Source organism: Nelumbo nucifera, chromosome 3 (assembly GCF_055504915.1).
Source record: "Nelumbo nucifera cultivar China Antique chromosome 3, China Antique-T2T, whole genome shotgun sequence".
Lineage (NCBI taxonomy): Eukaryota > Viridiplantae > Streptophyta > Magnoliopsida > Proteales > Nelumbonaceae > Nelumbo > Nelumbo nucifera.
The window spans coordinates 89604571-89624057 of NC_142651.1; the positions used below are offsets into that span (position 1 = coordinate 89604571).

The following is a 19487-nucleotide window of genomic DNA, read 5'->3' on the forward strand; positions in this document are numbered from 1 at the left end:
ATGACCGGCACTTCGCAATTCTTTTCTTCATATACACCCTTTGTAGGGAATCAAAATGTTAAAATTGCAGATGGTTCCTTTGCTACTGTTGCTGGGAAAGGAACAGTGTCTATTTGCCCTTCTCTAAACCTTAAAGATGTTTTGCATGTTCCTAACTTATCATACAATCTCTTGTCTGTCAGTAAACTAACCCTTGATCATATTGTCGAGTTAATTTTTGGTCTTCTCGTTGTGAATTTCAGGATTTAACCTCGGGGGAGATGATTGGGGGTGCTAAACAGGATGGTGGCCTCTACCTCTTTAATAAAGGATCAACCTTTGGAAGGCAAGACCGACATACTTGTTTCAGTTCTATCTCTGTTTCTAGTGACAGTGAAATTTTGTTATGACATTATCGATTAGGACATCCTAGCTTTCAATATTTAAAGCATCTATTTTCCAAGTTATTCATGAATAAAAATCATTCAGTTTTTCAGTGTGAATCTTGTGAATTAGCAAAACATCATCGTGTTGTTTTTCCATCTCAACCATATAAAAAATCAAAACCATTTACCATGATTCACAGTGATGTTTGGGGTCCTTCTAGAGTGACAACTCTTTCTGGAAAACATTGGTTCATTACTTTTATTGATGATCATACTAGGGTCACTTGGGTTTTCCTTTTAAAAGAGAAATATGATGCTGAAACTGTGTTTAAAAATTTCTACAACATGGTTCAAACACAATTTCAGACTCAGATTAAAATTTTTCGAAGTGATAATGGAAATGAATTTTTTAACAATGTGTTAGGGAATTTTTTTGCTGAGAAAGGAATTATACACCAAAGTTCGTGTAATAATACACCTCAACAAAATGGGGTGGCTAAAAGGAAAAACAAACATCTCCTTGAAGTTGTTAGAACTCTAAGTTTTAAAACTAAGGTTCCTAAGTATCTTTGGGGAGAAGCCGTTTTAACAGCCACTTATTTGATTAACAGACTTCCTACACGAATTTTGGATTTTAAAACACCCATACAGGTTTTCATTGACTGTTTTCCAAACTCTCGGCTAGTGACAAACATTCCCTTAAAATTTTTTGGAAGTGTGGCCTTTGTTCATAACCATGATCCCAAACGTTCAAAACTTGATCCAAAAGCACATAAATGTATTTTTGTAGGCTATCCCACTAATCAGAGAGGTTACAAATGCTTTGATCCAGTTTTGAAAAAGATGTTTGTGTTTATGAATGTCACCTTCTTTGAAGGAACCTCGTACTACAACAACTCCCATCTTTAGGGGGAGAGTAACACTAGTAAAGATGGTTTTTTAGATAGTTCTGATTTAATGTTTGAATTTGTCCATAATGATGTTCCTCACAACCGTTCACTGAAAGAAAGTGAAGCAGAAAATACAAAATTAGTGGAAACAAATGAATTAAATATTGAAAATGTTGAGTCTACCAATGAACAACCTTTGGTAATGCCATCTCAAAATGAAAAAGCTGAAACAACAGAGATGCGTGCGAAACAGTATAAAGGCCTTGTATATTCAAGGGAATATCTAGCATAGAAAAGGAGAGGCACTATTCCACGGCATCAACAAAAATCTGATCAGAGGTTGGATCATGAAATTGATGATAATTCTTAAAAGATTCCTGAAAATATTCCTCCAGGTAATTCTGATTCTTCTAGTCAGCTTGATCTTCCCATTGCTCTTAGGAAAGGTGTTAGGTCTTGTACAAAACATCCTCTGTCAAATTTTGTATCTTACAAAAATATTTCACCTCCATATTGTGCCTTTATTTCACAAGTGTCTAGTGTATCCATTCCTAACAGTATCTAGGAGGCTCTAAATGTTCCTAAGTGGAAAGAAGCTATTTATGAGAGCTTTGGAAAAGAATGCTACTTGGGAGAAAGTGGATCTGTCGGATGGAAAGACAGTTGTTGGTTGTAAATGGGTGTTTACTCTGAAGTACAACTCAGATGGATCGTTGGAGAGATACAAGGCTCGCCTAGTAGCTAAAGGCTTTATTCAGACATATGGAGTGGACTACTCTGAGACCTTTTCTCCAGTAGCGAAGCTAAATACAGTTCGAGTACTCTTATCTGTTGCAGCTAATCTTGACTGGCCACTGAATCAGCTGGATGTGAAGAATGCCTTTTTGAATGGAGACTTGGAGGAAGAAGTATATATGGAGCCTCCACCTAGTTTCACTGAGAAGTTTGGAACTAAGGTATGCAAGCTAAAAAAGTCCCTATATGGACTTAAACAGTCTCCCAGAGCCTAGTTTGAAAGATTCACAAGGTTCGTTAAAAGTCAAGGATATAGTCAAGGACAATCTAATCATATTCTTTTCACAAAGAGATCCACCAAAGACAAGGTTTCGGTTCTGATTGTCTACGTTGATGACATAATCTTGACTGGAGATGATATTGAAGAGATGAACAGACTGAAGCAGAGCTTAGCCAAGGAGTTCGAGATTAAAGACTTAGGCCAGCTAAGGTACTTCCTTGGAATGGAAGTGGCAAGATCGAAGAAGGGCATTGTGGTTTCGCAACGAAAGTATATTCTAGATCTCTTGAAAGAAACTAGAATGAGTGGTTGCAAAGCTTTAGACACTCCGATAGAAGTTAATGCTAAGCTTGGAGAAGTTAAAGATGGGGTTCCAGTAGATACGGGTAGATACCAAAGTCTAGTTGGAAGATTGATTTACTTGTCACATACACGTCCTGATATTGCCTTCGCTGTGAGCATGGTGAGTCAATTTATGCACTCCCCGTACGAAGAACATCTTGAAGCTGTGTATCGAATACTTAAGTATCTAAAAGGCACACCAGGAAAATGACTCTTCTTCAAGAAAAATGAGAAGAGAGGGGTTGAGGTGTATACAAATGCGGATTGGGTAGGTTTGATTACTGATAGAAGGTCAACTTCGGGGTACTGCACATTTCTTTGGGGCAATTTAGTTACTTGGAGAAGCAAGAAGCAAAGTGTAGTTGCTAGAAGTAGTGCTGAGGCTGAATTCAGATCAATGGCTCAAGGAGTGTGTGAGGTTCTTTGGCTAAAGAGGGTTCTAGCGGATCTTAAGAGACTAGTGAGTTTTCCTATGAAATTGTATTGTGATAACAAGGCAGTTATTAGCATTGCTCATAATCTGGTTCTACATGACAGGACTAAACATGTTGAGATTGACAGACACTTTATAAAGGAGAAGCTTGAAGAAGGAATAAGTTGCACTCCGTTTGTGTCAACCATGCAGCAAGTTGCAGATGTCTTGACTAAGGGCTTGTTGAGACAGCCATTTGAGCTTCAAGTTTGCAAGTTGGGCATGATAGATATCTTTGCACCAACTTGAGGGGGAGTGTCGGTAAAGTAAGAAAGATAGGATTTGATTGATTAAGAGATTTGAATAAATTTAGGAAGGATTAGATTTGAATAATTTTAGGAAAGTCATATCCTAGGATTAAGGAAAAGATATAGTCAATCCCTGATTGCGAGATATTCTAGGGGTCTGCCTTTCCTATCTTTTCTTATTTAAGTTGTATGCTCAACATGTTTTTATGATCAATAAAGAAAATTCTCTTTTCTCTCTCCCTCTATATTTTGCCATAGCTTTTTACTCTAGTCACAGAAATTTTTAGCCAATTGGTGAATAAGGCTATCTCTCTAGGACTATTGAGAGGTATTGAAGTCAAATGGGAAGCCACCCAGATATCTCATCTCCAATTTGCTGATGACACTATCCTTTTTCTAGAGGTTGATGAAGAATTTGTGTCAAATTTGAAAAGGGTCCTCACATGTTTTGAATGGATTTCTGGACTATTAAACTTTTCTAAGAGCAATATTGTTGGACTAAATCTAGCCGATGCACACTCCTTGAATACTTTTATAGACATCTTGGGATGTAAAGTAGAGAATCTCCCCTTCTCCTTTCTGGGGATGCCTCTTGGAGAGAATTCGAGAAATCAAATTTTTTGGGAACCAATTCTAGAAAAATGTGAGAAGAAGTTAGCCACATGGAAAAGAAACTACCTGTCCAAAGGGGGGAGGCTCACTTTCGTTAGAGCATTTTTGGCAAACCTTCCCACCTACTACCTTTCTATCTTCCGCTTGCCTAACAAGATAGCCATTCAGTTAGAAAAGCTTCAGAGAAACTTTATTTGGGAAGGAGGTGGGGAAAGGGGCTCTCATCTTGTGAAGTGGTCTCAGGTTAGCAAACCAAAGGAGGGTGGTGGATTGGGAGTAGGCCAATTGAAAGAAAGAAACACAACTCTTCTCAATAAATGGTTGTGGCAATTCCCTCTAGAACCAAGTGTGCTTTGGACTGCTATAATTACTAGCAAATATGGGAAGCACACCAACGGTTGGGATAGCAAGCTTCACTTGAATCGGGCCAAAGACACCCACCCTTGGAAAGGTATAATCTCGACTTACAATTCTTTCATCTCCTTTATCAGATATAAGGTGGGAAAGGGCGATAAAATTAAGTTTTGGACTGACCTTTGGTGGGGTGACTCTACCATAGCCAACTCCTTCCCTTGCCTATTCAGCCTTACCTTAAACCAAGAAGCTTTCATATCCCAGGTTTTACCCCCTACCCCCTTATTTCAATTGGAATCTAACTCTTAGGAGACCTCTAAGGGACCTGGAACTTAGTGTGTGAAGATATCTCTTGATGTACACTATTAGAGTAGTCGTTGTTGTACAATATCATATTCTTATTATTTTTTTTGTTATTTTTATCTTTCAGCCCTATAAGGGCATTCTTGTAACTATACATATTCTTTATCTCTTTAATATAAAAGAGACTCTTTAGGGGTGGGGGTCGATTATTCTTGGCACCCCTAAATTTGTTTTCTTCTTGCTCTCAATTCGGTTCACATGGTATTAAAGCAAGGTGCCCTTTGATCTTCTTTCTCTCTGATCCACCTTGTTTTCTTAATCTATTGAGAGCTTACATCTTTGCCGATTGGTCTTGGATTGTTTTGATCTTTCCAGGAACCACTTTTCTATTTTCTGTGCATCCAAAGAGAGAGATTTTATTGGATCTCTCTCGTTTGGCATCTGTTTGCAGCAAGATTTGAAAGGAGTTGTCACCTAGCCCTTCTCAACATACTCTAAAATTTTTACAAAGATCCGTGAAGTTTTGAGAGAGATCTGGACTTTTCTTCTAGGCGGCTGCGCCCAAACTTTCCTTTTCTAGACTATGTTCAGTTTTCTTTTTCTATTGGATCTTGAACAATCTCCGGTGAAAGTAAGGGGCTTCTTTCTTAGTTTTTGACTCTCTTGGATTGATTACAGCTTATTTCACTCATTTTTTATCAAGTTTTACTTCAGTGTAGTTCTTTTAAACTTCAACCGAACCCTATTTTGTGCTACTTTCTTGCTGCAATGGCTTCAGACAGAGGTGACATCATTCCTATGAAGATGAATGGACAAAACTATGGGATGTGGAAGTTCCATTTTGACTTTTATGTTGAAGGGAAAGGTTTAGAAGGATATTTGAATGGAACGGTCACTAAACCAGCTAAGGCCGAGGCCAAGGCTTTACAACAATGGAAGTTGGATAATGGTAAGCTTGTTTCTTGGATTTTGAGTTCTATTGATTATCATATATCTGTACCTATGAAGAGAATGAAAACAACCTATGAGATGTACTTGTATCTGGAAAAAGTTTATCAACAGTCCAACGTATCTAAATAGTATCAGATATTTTCTTACAACCAAGGAGATAGGAGGATGCAAAAATATTATTCTGGTTTTCTTGATTTATGGACTGAATATGAGATTGTTCACATTGAACCCTCGGATCCAGTAGAGTGTGTGAAATATCTTCAGAAACACTTTGAGAAGAGAAAGGTGACTTAGTTCTTGATGAGACTTAGACCTGAATATGAGATAATCAGGTCCAACATTCTAAGTAGGGGAACACTTCCAGATATGGATTCTGTTTTAGGGGAATTTCTTTGGGAAGAGACTAGACTTCTCACTGCAGCTGGATTTGATGGGAAGATGGATGAAGTTGGGGCTGAAACAACCTTTGTTGCTGATGGGGGTAAGAATCCAACCTCCAAGGAGTTCTCCAAAACCCAGTGTTACGAGTGTAAGGGTTTTGGATACATTGCATCTCACTGTAAGAAGAATAATGTGTGTACCTATTGCAAGCTACATGGTCACATCATTCCTGATTGTCCAGTCCGACCAGCTAAGGGTTCTTAGAAAAAGACTCAACCTCGGGCCTATTAGGCAACAGATGGACAAGCAACAGACACTGTATCCACCAAGGGTGATTCTTCAGTGAAAGGTGATTCAACAAGTGTCATGGATGAAAAAAAGGTTCGGCAATTGGTATCTTCTGCTATTTCCTCTGCTTTCTCTGCTATTGGCTTGTCTGGTAAGTTCTCTACATATTGTTCTTCCCCTTCACATGCTTGGATTATAGATTCAAGCGCCACCAACCATATGATAGGAGCCTACCTCAATCACCCAAATCCTTCCATTGAAACTCACCATAAACATATTACTGCCAATGGTGAAAAGTTAGACACCATTGGTAGCAATGATCTGTCCCTTCAACTGTCACCAACCAGATCCTTCCCTCTCTCCAAAATCCTCTTAGTACCGAACCTTAGTACTAATCTGATTTCTGTTGGCCAACTTGTTGATGAAGGAAATGTTCTCACCTTTTCTCATGATGGTTGCTTGATACAGGACCGGTACAATGGGAAGGTGAAAAGGAAGGGGCGTGGGCTGGGCCGTCTGTTTGTGTTGGAGTTCAAGAAATCTCAATCAGGGGCATCCTCAGCTTTACTTAGTTCTTCTTTTTCTGATTCTCTGTTGAGTTATAGAAAATAATGTTTGGGATTTAAGGCATAAACGATTGGGTTATCCATATTCCCAAAAATTAAAATTTTTGTTTTGACTCTGGTTTGATTAAGAATAAAATTCTTTCTGTTCATATTTTTGATGTTTCTTGCACTACGTGTTGTTTGAGTAAAAGTCATGTTTTACCATTTCTTCATACATCTGAACATGCCACTAAACCTTTTGAGATAATATAGTGATGTTTGGTTTGCTTCTATTACTTCATGATTGGGATACAAATATTTCGTATTATTTATAGATGATTGTACCAGATATATTTGGATTTATTTTCTGTGGCACAAATCAGAAGTCTTTGGTGCATTTAAATTGTTTCATACTATGGTGCAAAATCAATTCAAGTGCAATGCGACTATCCTCCGCTCAAATTCAATGGGAGAATATAGAGATGGAGACTTCCTGGCATACTTGAGGAGTTATGGAATTCAGTCTCAGCGCAGCTGCCCAAACACTCCACAACAGAATGGTGTGGCTGAACGGAAGAATGGACATATTCTCAGTGTTGTGCGGACACTACTACAGGAGTCTCATACTCCAATTTCGCTTTGGGTAGAAGCAGCTAGTACAATCGTGTATTTGATTAATTTTCTTCCCTCCACTGTTCTAGGCAACATTTCTCCCTTCCAAAAACTTTTTGGTGTTCCCCCAGATTTCTCTAGCCTTCATGTTTTTGTTGTCTTTGTTTTGTTCATCTTTCTGTTTATAAATGATCTAAATTAACTGCTCAGTCTGCTATGTGTGCCTTTGTGGGATATAGTCCTGACCACAAAGGATTTTTGTGCTATGATCCTACTATTCGTCGTATTCAGATTTCCCGAAATATTGTGTTTCTTGAACATATCTCCTTCTTTGCTGGGGTTCCTAGATTGTCTGCTCCTTCCATCTCTGTTTTGCAGGACTTTGATTCAGATGACACTACTACTTGCTCAACTGAGAGAGATTTTCTTGTCTCCACCCGCAAGCGACTACGTGTCCTGGCTCCTGTGCCTATAACCCCCTTTCCACCCGGTCTAGAGCATCCATCTCCGATAACCTCTGTAAGTGATACTTGACCCAAGATCCTCCTATTTTAGATAGTAGTTCAGTTATTCCACTTCATCGTTCTACTCGTATTTCTCGACCCCCTAACTGCTATGGGTTTCCTTCAAACCATAGTTCCTTTTCTGTTGTACTTTCTTCCACAGGTATCCCTAGATCTTATCAACAAGCCATTAGAAGTTCTCAGTGGAAAGAAGCCATGGATGCTGAAATTCAAGCCCTCCATGAGAGTGACACTTGGGATCTTGTGCCAGCTCCTCCAGATGCTTCTATTGTTGGAAGCCGTTGGGTCTATACGATCAAATTGAAGTCAGATGGTTCCCTTGATCGATATAAGGCCCGGTTAGTTGCCCAAGGATACAATTAGGAATATGGGATTGATTATGAAGAAACATTTGCCCCATTTGCTAAGATCACCACAGTTCAGACTCTTATGGCCATATCTACTGTTTATTCTTGGACTATTTACCAATTAGATGTGAAGAATGCTTTTCTTCATGGAGAACTAAAGGAGACAGTCTACATGAAACCTCTGCCTGGATATTGCAGTGATCCTTCACGTGTCTGTCGCCTAAAGAAGTCTCTATATGGTCTGAAGCAAGCACCTAGGGCTTGTTGCAGCTGGGTATAATCAGAGTTCCTCTGACTACTCCCTCTTTGTTAAGAGAAGAACCCAGGGTATCACTATCCTCCTATTGTATGTTGACAACATGCTTCTAACTGGGGATGATCATGATGGCATTTGTGAGCTGAAGTCCTTACTTCATAACTCATTTCACATGAAGGACCTGGGTCCTCTTACTTCTTGGGTTTGGAGGTTCATCATAGTAGTCGAGGGTATTTTATTTGTCAACAAAAATACGCCTTCGATCTCGTTAAATTAGTTGGAATCACTTATGAGAAACATGTTGATACCCCCCTAGAGCTGAATGTCAAGCTATCTAAATCCGAAGGCCTCATCCTTCCTAATGCTACCTTGTACCGTCAGCTTGTTGGCTCTTTGATCTATCTTACTATGAACATGCCTGATATTTCACATGCTGTTCAGGTCGTCAGTCAATTTGTCTCTACCCCGCGGCAACCTCATATGACTGTTGTTCGCCGCATCATCCATTATGTTAGAGACACAACCTCTTAGGGACTGTTTTTCTCTTCCTCATCATCCATACAGTTGAGGGTTTATTCTAATGCTGATTGGGCTGGTTGCGCTGACACTTGCCAATCCACTAGTGGGTGGTGCATCTTCATGGGTAACTCTCTCATCTCCTGGAAGTGCAAGAAACAACAAACTGTCTCTTAAGTCTTCTATTGAAGCTGAGTATAGAGCTATGTCTTTTGCATGTAGCGAGATTGTTTAGCTGAAGTCCCTTTTCATGGATCTTGGTATTTCTCTTCCTATTTCTATCCCTCTGTATGCCGGCAACACCAGCGCTATCAAGATCGCATCTAATCCAGTCTTTCATGAGAGGACTAAACATATCGAGGTGGATTGTCACTTTATTAGAGACCTTCTTGTTACAGGCTCTATATCTCTTCCTCATGTAGCCTCTCACATGTAGATTGCCGACATCTTCCCCAAGGCCATGACTAAAAGTCGATATCTCATTCTTGTGGGCAAACTGATACTGATGTCTACGCATCAGTTTGAGGGGGAGTGTGAAGATATATCTTGATGTGCATTATTAGAGTAGTCCTTGTTGTACCATATCATATTCTTATTATTTTATTTGTTCTTTTTATCTTTCAGCCCTATAAGGGCATTCTTGTAACTGCACATATCCTTTATCTCTTTAATATAAAAGAGACTCTTTGGGGGTGGGGGTCGACTATTATTGACACCCTAAATCTGTTTTCTTCTTGCTCTCAATTCGGTTCACATAGTGAAATCACTAGCTTCTTGCACACCTTGAGAGAGGTATACCTCTCCCAAAATTCCCCTGACCTTCGTGTGTGGACCCTTCATCCATTTGGTAAGTTTTCAACCAAATCTTGCTTCAAGTCTTTAGTTAGGGAAGAACAAACTACTGATCAGTACCCCTACAAGAGAATTAGGTGTGCTCATATCCCTTCCAGGGTCTGTTTTTTTGTGTGGGAGGCCAACTTAAAGAAAATCAACACTTATGACCTCCTTCAGAAAAAGAACCATGGAAGGTCTTATCTATCTCCTCATGTCTGTTGTTTCTGCCTTAAAGTTAGGGAATCTACCAACCACATCCTACTTCACTATGAGGAAACTAGAAAATTTTGGAACTTTTTTCTATCATTATTTGAATACAGCTGGGTTTTCCCAACAAATGTGGTTGAATGCTTAGGGCAATGGTTAGGAAGAGGATTAAGCAAAAGAGGGAAAACTTTATGGCAATCTGCTACACATGCTATTTTATGGAGCATTTGGGAAGAGAGAAACAACTGGGTGTTTACCAACAAAACAAAAAACTATGAGGAGCTGATTTCTCTAATCTGTTACAGATGCTTTTGTGGACTTCCAGCTCAATTTATTCCAGAGGTGTCACATTCGATGACCTCCAAAGAAACGTTGTAAATTTTCTTCACTCTAATCACATACAACTCATCGCTTTCCGCAGTTTAAGATCGGATGAGGAAGGGGAGATGATGATCTTGTACTTTGATGGGAGTGCTTTTGGAAACCCAGGTGCAGTGGGTATTGGAGGTGTAATTTGAAAAAAGAGATGGTATTATCAGTTGGGCTTTTAGTGGGCCGATTGGAATAGCCTCCTCAACAAAGGCCAAAGTCATGGCAGCTCTAACCAGCATCAGGATTGCAAAGGACATGGGCTTATTAAATCTTACCATTAAAAGAGATTCAGCCAACACCATTAATTGGCTTTCTAATCCTAACAGTGGTACCTGGTTGAAGCGAGAGACATCCTCTCTTCTTTAAATGCTCATATGGTCTGGATTCCGAGGGAGCTAAACTCTGAAGCTGACAATCTAGCTAAATCTGGCGCTCACAGGGATTACCTATTTAGTGATAGTTTTCTGCCTATGTAACTTTCTGAGTGCTTAATTGGTGTGTACATCTCCTCATGTACCTCTTCTTTTTATTGGATAAAGTTAACCTTTTTTTTGAAAAAAAAGGCAAGTTAGGCAAAAGGAGTATGATGAAGGTTAGACTCAGGGTGTTAGATATGTGATTGGTGCCTCAGGGAAACCACGACTGGTTGTAGTTGAGTGTCGTATTGACACGTGTCGCTCTCTGAGGAGACCCAAGATCATGCTGTAATTGTCTCTTGGTCTTGAAGGACACATGTTCTAAGAAGAGAAACAAATGGGATCTGTCCCCAGGTGTCACACTAAACAAAAGAATGTTTTGGAATTCCAGCTTCATGCATGTAGTCTTGTTCTAAATAGAGAGACCATCCTCTATGAAGGGGATCCAACTTTCATCCCATTTTGAGACTAAGTCCTATTTCCAAGAATATCTTCCCCTCTCCGCTTCCAAGACTCTAAGTCCATCCTCTTTTTTGATCAATTACAGAAATCATTTTATTAATGGACAATAATATTACAACATGCTAGGAAGAGGTAAATAGGCTTAACTCTCCCGAGAAAGAAGAAAATATGATTATAATACAGCCCAAAACATCTGTTCCCTTCCCACCCCTTGTTTTGCCAATGTATCTGCAAAAGCATTTGCAGTCCTCCCTTCTCTCATTTGCATATTTCCACAATCCATTGTCCTTCTGTAACTGTGAAAATTTGAGAGAAAAAATGAATTGATTGTATTGTTTTGGAAGGAGCATATACACAACTTTATATAGAATTACAGAGCTAATTTACAGGGTGATAAAATAGGAAACTAACTTTTCCTAAAAAACTAATTTCTATATCAGTGGGATTCTCTAATTAATATCCCATGATTCTAGGATATCCCATGATTCTAGGAAATTAAGTTTCCTAAACTGATGGACCTAAAATTATGGAGAATCAATCTTCTACTTTCCAACACTCCCCCTCAAGCTGGTGAATATGCATCTTTCATTCCCAGCTTGGAGATAAGTCCTTGGAATGCCACACTGCAAAGCCCTTTTGTCAGCACATCTGCCAGTTGACCATTCGTTGAGACGTATGGAGTGCAAATTAATCCGCTATCCAGCTTTTCCTTTATGAAATGCCTATCTATCTCAATGTGCTTTGTCCTGTCATGTTGGACGGGATTGTGAGCAATGTTAATAGCTGACTTGTTGTCACAGAATAATCTCATTGGACCTTCCCATCTGATCTTTAGGTCTTCCAAAATTATCTTGAGCCATAGTAATTCACATACTCCCTGAGCCATTGCCCTGAATTCTGCCTCCGCACTTGATCTAGCTACCACATTCTGCTTCTTACTCCTCCATGTCACAATATTTCCTCCAAGGAACGTACAGTAACCTGTAGTGGACCGCCTATCCATGGGAGAGCCTGCATAATCTGCATCGGTGTATGCCTCTAGGGTTAATCCAGTATTTCTTTTAAACAAGATTCCTTTGCCAGGATGAGCCTTTAGGTAATGTAGTATCCTATAGACCGCCTGTAGGTGAACCTCTTTCGGGTTGTGCATAAACTGGCTAGCCACGCTCACGGCATATGCTATGTCTGGCCTTGTATGGGCAAGATATATAAGTTTTCCTACTAATCTTTGGTACATTTCCCTATTCACGGCTGGATCTTCATTTGCTTCTCCCAATTTGTGATTTGGCTCAATCGGTGTAGAGGATGGTTTGCATGCTAACTTTCCTGTCTCTCTTAAAAGATCTGTTACATATTTCTGTTGTGAGATAAAGATGCCTTCACTGGAATGAGCTACTTCAATCCCTAGAAAATACTTCAATCTCCCAAGTTCTTTTATTTCGAATTCTTTGACTAGGCATCTTCTCAAGGCTTCCTTCTCCTTTTCATCATTTCCTGTCACAATTATGTCATCGACATATACCAGAAGAGCCGTGACTCCCCCTGCATCCGAATGCTTTATAAAGAGTGTATGATCTCCCTGACTTTGTTTGTATCCGATAGCAAGCATAACTTTAGTAAATCTTCCAAACCACGCCCTAGGTGATTGCTTGAGACCATATAGTGCTTTCTTCAACCTGCAAACTTTATTTCCTTTGAAGCCCGGAGGAATATTCATGTATATCTCCTCCTCTAAATTACCGTGAAGAAAAGCATTCTTTACATCAAATTGCTCCAAGTACCAGTCGAAGTTAGCTGCTAGTGACAACAAAATTCTTACCGTATTCATCTTAGCCACTGGAGCGAATGTCTCCTGATAGTCAACACCATAGGTTTGTGTATCTCCTTTTGCCACGAGTCTTGCCTTGTATCTTTCTAGAGAGCCGTCTGACTTGTACTTTACTGTGAAAACCCACTTGCAGCCCACGGGTTTCTTTCCTGGTGGTAGGTTAACAATTTCCCATGTTTGATTCTTATCTAGAGCCTGCATCTCTTCTCTCATAGCATCTTTCCATTTCTCATCAGATAATGCCTCAGATAAAGTATTAGGAATATGAATGGTGTTTAGACTAACTAGGAAACTCCTATGTGATGGTGAGAATTTTTTAAAGGACATAAAATTTGCTAAGGGATATAAGGGATGTTTAGTGCATTCTCTTGTGCCTTTCCTAAGAGCAATAGGAAGATCTTGGTCAGATGCTAATTCAGAAGAAATTTCTGGAACTGTATTTACCTCATTCTCAGGATTAGGAGTTGAATCTTGAACCTGCACAAGATTAGGATCCTGGTTTCGTCTTCTTGAATATACCTGCAATCTCATAGAGTCACAAAATTCATCATTCTCTGTCATGGGTCTGGTATGAATGGGTGAAGAAGTTGGTTTGGTTTGAGGTGGTTCGATAGGTGCAGATACAGATTGAACTGGTATAGATGCTGAGTTTGGGTGTTGAAAAACTGTAGGTAGACCAAGCGGGAACAATTCTCTGTCCTTATCTTCAATGAATGACAAAGACTCCCCCTGAAGATAAGGTTGAGTGAAATATGGTGTTTTTTCTTCAAAAGTGACATCAATAGAGACAAAGAATTTTTTAGTAGGTGGGTGGTAACACTTATAACCCTTTTGGGTGGACGAATAACCCACAAAAATACACTTGATGGCTCTTGGATCTAACTTCCCTCTATTATGGGTATGAACATGGACAAAAGCAGTGCATCCAAAGATTCTTGGGGTGAGATTATTTGTTGTACGTAGATCGGGATAAAATTGAGAAAGTGTTTCCATTGGTGTTTTAAATCCCAACACCCTCGAAGGTAATCGATTTATAATGTATGCGGCTGTAAGCACAGCTTCCCCCCAATAGGTTTTTGGAACATGTTGGTGGAAAAGTAAGGCTCGGGTTACAGCTAGTAGATGACCATTCTTCCTTTCTGCTACTCCGTTTTGTTGTGGAGTATTAATGCAGGAGGATTCATGGACAATCCCTTCTTTTTGAAAATATGGGGATAAAGTTTGGTTGAAATAATCCCGTGCATTATCTGATCTAAATCTTTTGATTCTGACCCCAAACTGATTTTGGATCATATTATGGAAATTTGGGAGTACACTACTTACATCTGATTTAGATTTAAGAAGAAAGATCCAAAAGACCCTAGTGCAATCATCAATAAAAGAGACGAACCATCGTGAGCCAGACACATTTGGAATTGTGGAGGGTCCCCATATATCACTATGGATCAAAAAGAATGGGACTGAACTTCTATTGTTACTGATTGGAAAGGGCACATGCTTGTGTTTTGCAAATTCACACACATCACAATGAAAATATTCAACACTCAATCCTTTAAACAAGGAGGGAAACATAGTTTTCAGAATTCCAAAAGATGGATGTCCTAGTCTAAAGTGATGAAGCCAAATGGTGTCTTTGTTGGATGATGAAAGGAATGACAGAGATAACTTATCCTGGACAATATTTGATTTGCATGATTCTTCAAGATAGTAGAGTCCATTCTTCTCCTTAGCAAGTCCAATCCTCTTCCCCGAATCCTGGTCCTGAAATATACAGTAAGAAGGATAGAAAAGCACATTACAGTTCATGTCATGGGTGAGTTTTTGGATGGATATCAGGTTAGTGGACAATTTTGGAACATGAAGGACACTTTTTAGTGTAAGTGATGGATTAATATGGATATCTCCAAGGCCAGCTACGGTAGTAAGGGAACCGTCTGTAATGGCTATTTTTCGATTGCTTGGGCAGGGGGTGTAAGTGCTAAAATGTAGTGAGGAGTGAGTCATGTGATCTGTGGCTCCTGAGTCAATAACCCATAAATCCGTAATAGGTTCATCTGAGACATTTAGCCCGTGAGGAATAGAAAATTTACTTGAGATTGCAAGAGAGCCTGTACCACTAGGTTTCTCCAACGATCCCAGAAGCCCCCTTAACTTTTCAATCTCCTTATTGAACTCAGTCTTGTCTGGAGGCTTTTCTTGGCTCGACTGATTTGTGGTGAAGTTAGCTTGATTTCGACTCTTCTGTTGTCCTCCTCGGTAGCCCCATTCCCTATTCGATGGTTTACCATTCAGCTTCCAACACTTCTCTTTGGTGTGCCTTGGTTTCTTGCAATAGGTACACCAAAGAGACTCCTTGTTGTCCCGTGCAGAGGACAAATCTGTCTTCATTCCTTCCAGTATTTTCGGTTGTTCCATCCTTGTAGTCATGGCTGAACCTTCTAGTACTTGGGGTTCAAGCATAACCCCCCTACGGCTTTCTTCAGCACGAATCAGAGAAATAGTCTCATTTAGAGATGGTACCTCTTCTTTGCCGAGAATCTGGACCCTAACTTGATCAAATTCTGCGTTGAGTCATGCAAGAAAGTCATAAACGCGATCTTTTTCGATAAAACTCTTTAGGATTGCTGCATCTGCTGCACATTTAGTCTCAATGCACCGATAATGATCAAGTTCTTGCCACAGGTTCTGCAGTAAATTTGCATACTCGGTAACTGTCTTGTTGCCTTGTTTAGTTGCTCCAGTCTTGACTTTGATTTCGTACACTTGTGCTGCATCACGTGCTTTTGAATATGTTTGTCAGACGGCATCCCAGATCTCTTTAGCCGTGGATAAAAACATACACGTGTCGCTGATTTCAGGGTTCATTGAATTCCATAACCATGACATGATCATGGAATCAGCTTCGTCCCATGCATCAAATCTTGGATCTCCTTCCTTCGGTCCCGTCCCTAAGAGATGGCTAAGCTTTCCTTTTCCCTTTAAATATGTTCGAACAAACTGAGACCACTTCAAATAATTTTTCCCGTTCAACCTATATGCTGCCTGAATGTTTTGCAGGTCGCCAGATGCTTGATGTGAGGAAACTTCTTCCGATTGTGCAGTGATATTTGATACGGTGGCTTTTGACATATTGGGTGGGCTTCAAGAAAGAGAGAAAAACAGACAATGAAGGTCTGAAAAACTTAGTAAGGGTTGGCGATGAAGGCCTAAAGAATCTTTCAGCCAATGTAAAAAAAAAAGTAACTGTAATGCTCCACCAAACTGAAGAGTGGATCGAAACCACTCAAAATCAAAACGGATCCAAATGAAACCAAAGGGATTCAGTAAATCTGCTCTGGGCAACAGCAGATCTAAGATTTCAGATTGATCTGATGTCTCTACAAAGAGATCCCAGAAAAAAGGATGAATCTGATGGCGCAACAGTCCAGAAGAAGCAAAAATGTAGAGTTCAGATCTGTAGCCGATCTCGAAGAAGAATCAAGGACACTCAAGAACCTCCCAAATACTGTTTGAGAGTTCTTGAACCAGCAGCAGAGATGACCAAAGAGATGCTATGTGTGGATTAGGTCGTAACCTAGCTCTGATACCATGTGAAAATTTGAGAGAAAAAATGAATTGATTGTATTGTTTTGGAAGGAGCATATACACAACTTTATATAGACTTACAGAGCTAATTTACAGGGTGATAAAATAGGAAACTAACTTTTCCTAAAAAACTAATTTCTATATCAGTGGGATTCTCCAATTAATATCCCATGATTCTAGGATATCCCATGATTCTAGGAAATTAAGTTTCCTAAACTGATGAACCTAAAATTATGGAGAATCAATCAAAGAGTCAATCTTCTACTTTCCAACAGTAACCAGCTTAAAACCAGCTTTGAGTTTCCTTCAACAATTAGTCTGTGAATATTCAGCTCCTTTATCTTTCTTAAACCTTCCATTAAGGCACATATCTCAGCTCTAAGAGAGTGACCATTCCCAATGGGGCCTGAAAACAATGCAATCACCTTTCCATTCTCATCTCTGAACACCCCACCAACACTCGAGGGCCCAGGATTACCTTCACTACTGCCATCAAAGTTCAGTTTTACGCACCCTGGGCCTGGTGGACAAAGGAGAGGTAATTGATGAAAATGGAGCAGAATTTGCCACTTCCATCCATCTATTCAGCAGGATATCTGTAGAGACATCAGCAAACATATCCAAAGACTTCAGCCAATGCACCACCCTAACCATTATTACCTCAATGATACCTTCTTTATTCCTCTCCTTATCAGAAAAAGTCCTAGAGTTCCTTTCTTCCTAAATAGTCCAGCAAATGGCAGTCCTCACACACCTCCACATAACCCTACCCCTTTTTCTTAGGCCATCTAAGGAAAGAAGTGGCAAACAAACTTCATATATCTGGTGGAGTGGTCTGCCTGCAATCAAATAAAGAGATAAACCATTCCCATATATCAGAAACAAAGGGACAAGAAATTAGTAAGTGGTAGGAGCTTTCACCATTAGCCTTGCAGGGTGCACCAGTTTGGGGACAAGCACCAATTTGGCCTTTTCTTCTGGAGTAAATCACATGTGTTACATCTTTCTAGGAATGCCTCCCAACAAAAAGCTCCAATCCTTGGAGGGATTGGCTCACCCCATATTTCCTTGACTAGGAAAGACTGAATAGAAATGTTGGACTGTTGTGCCAAGGATTTAAGAAGGAAGCACAAGAGAAAACCCCAGAGGGGGATAAAGTCCAAATTCTACTATTCCTTTTTGATGGGTCCCAAACCACCCCATTCAAGATCTAAATTAAGTCCACAACCATTCCCAATTCTGACTCCCTAAGGCCTCTTCTAAGACCCAAATCCCAATCATACCCAAAATTTGACTAAGAAGGGACCAAAAAATCAGACACACACTTCCCTTTGAAACGGGAGAGGGAGAATAAAGAGGGAAATTGGTCTTTGAAGGGTACATCCCCCACCCACAAGTGTTCCCAAAATTTAATCTGATTCCCAGAGCAAATATTATACCCGATATGTTGCAAAAAGGATGGAAGAATGGCATGTATGGATTTCCAAGGAGAGGCCCGGTTAGTCCTTTCTACAAGCCCAGAGTCCCAGCCATCATCTGCTTGTCCATGAATACTCAAGATAACCTTGGTCCACAACTTATCCCTATCCCCACCAAAAAATCAGACACACACTTCCCTCTGAAACAGAATAGGGAGAATAAAGAGGGAAATTGGTCTTTCAAGGGTACATCTCCCACCCACAAGTGTTCCCAAAATTTAACCTGATTTCTAGAGCAAAGATTATACCTGATGTGTTGCAAAAAGGATGGAAGAATGACATGTATGGATTTCCAAGGAGAGGCCCGGTTAGTCCTTGCCACAAGCCTAGAGTCCTAGCCATCATTTGCCCATCCATGAATACTCAAGATAACCTTGGTCCACAACTTATCCTTATCCCCATCAAACCTCCACAACCATTTACCCAACAAGGCTTCATTTTTCTTTCGGATATTGCCTAATCCTAAGCTACCCTCATCTTTGCACTTGGAAACTAACTCCCAATTCACTCTATGATCTCTCCTTTCCTCCCTTGGCTCCCATAAGAAATCTCTCATCAACTTTTCCAGCACTGTACTTATTTTTTTTAGGGATTCTAAACACAAATAAGTAATACACCGGCAAGCTAGCCAATGTAGACTTAATCAAAGTGATTCTGCCACCCAGAGATAGACAATTCTTCTTTCAAGAGGCTCACCTTTTCGTGAACCTATCAATTATAGGGCTCCAAAAACTATTATTCTTTGGATTATCCCCTAAAGGCATCCCCAAGTAAACCATAGGCCATTGTGACACCTCACATCTCAAAATTTCAGCCCCATCCCTTATTTCTCCTTCTTCCATGTTCACCCCTACCACACAGCTCTTATCAAAATTAACCTTTAAATTTGTCATTTTTTCAAATAATTGCACTACTCTCTTCAAATTTCTGACTCACCTCACATCCTTCCCTTCATAGAATAGAATTGTGTCATCAGCGAACTGTAGATGTGTGATAGGCAACCTGTCTCTTCCAACCCCCTACCCCCTCACTAAGTTCCTCGAATCTGCCCTCTCTATTAGTTTCCCTAACATTTCTGCTATCAAAGTAAAGAGAAATGGGGAAAGAGGGTCACCTTGTCTAATTCCCCTGGTAGCTGGAAAATGATCCACTACAAACCCATTCACCAGGATTGAGTAATGACAGGTCTCAATACATCCTAGGATCCATTTGCACCATTTTACCCCAAAGCCAAAGCAGTCTATCACTTGAATTAAGAATGACCAATCTACCATGTCATAAGCT

The 19487-nt window shown here is 39.9% G+C and overlaps 1 protein-coding gene across 6 annotated transcripts in view; it reads left to right on the forward strand.

Annotated features, from left to right (window-relative positions):
* The window catches only part of PRP39-2 (Tetratricopeptide repeat (TPR)-like superfamily protein), a 101265-nt gene that overhangs the window by 14958 nt on the left and 66820 nt on the right, over positions 1-19487 (forward strand). For 2 of the 6 annotated variants that reach the window (XM_088899935.1, XM_088899936.1), the window contains exon 2: positions 243-325. The exons of the other annotated variants lie outside the window; for them this stretch is intronic. In XM_088899935.1, coding sequence (XP_088756061.1) covers positions 243-325 — 83 coding nt within the window. The remainder of the gene's footprint in view (positions 1-242; positions 326-19487) is intronic. 6 annotated transcript variants of the gene reach the window in all.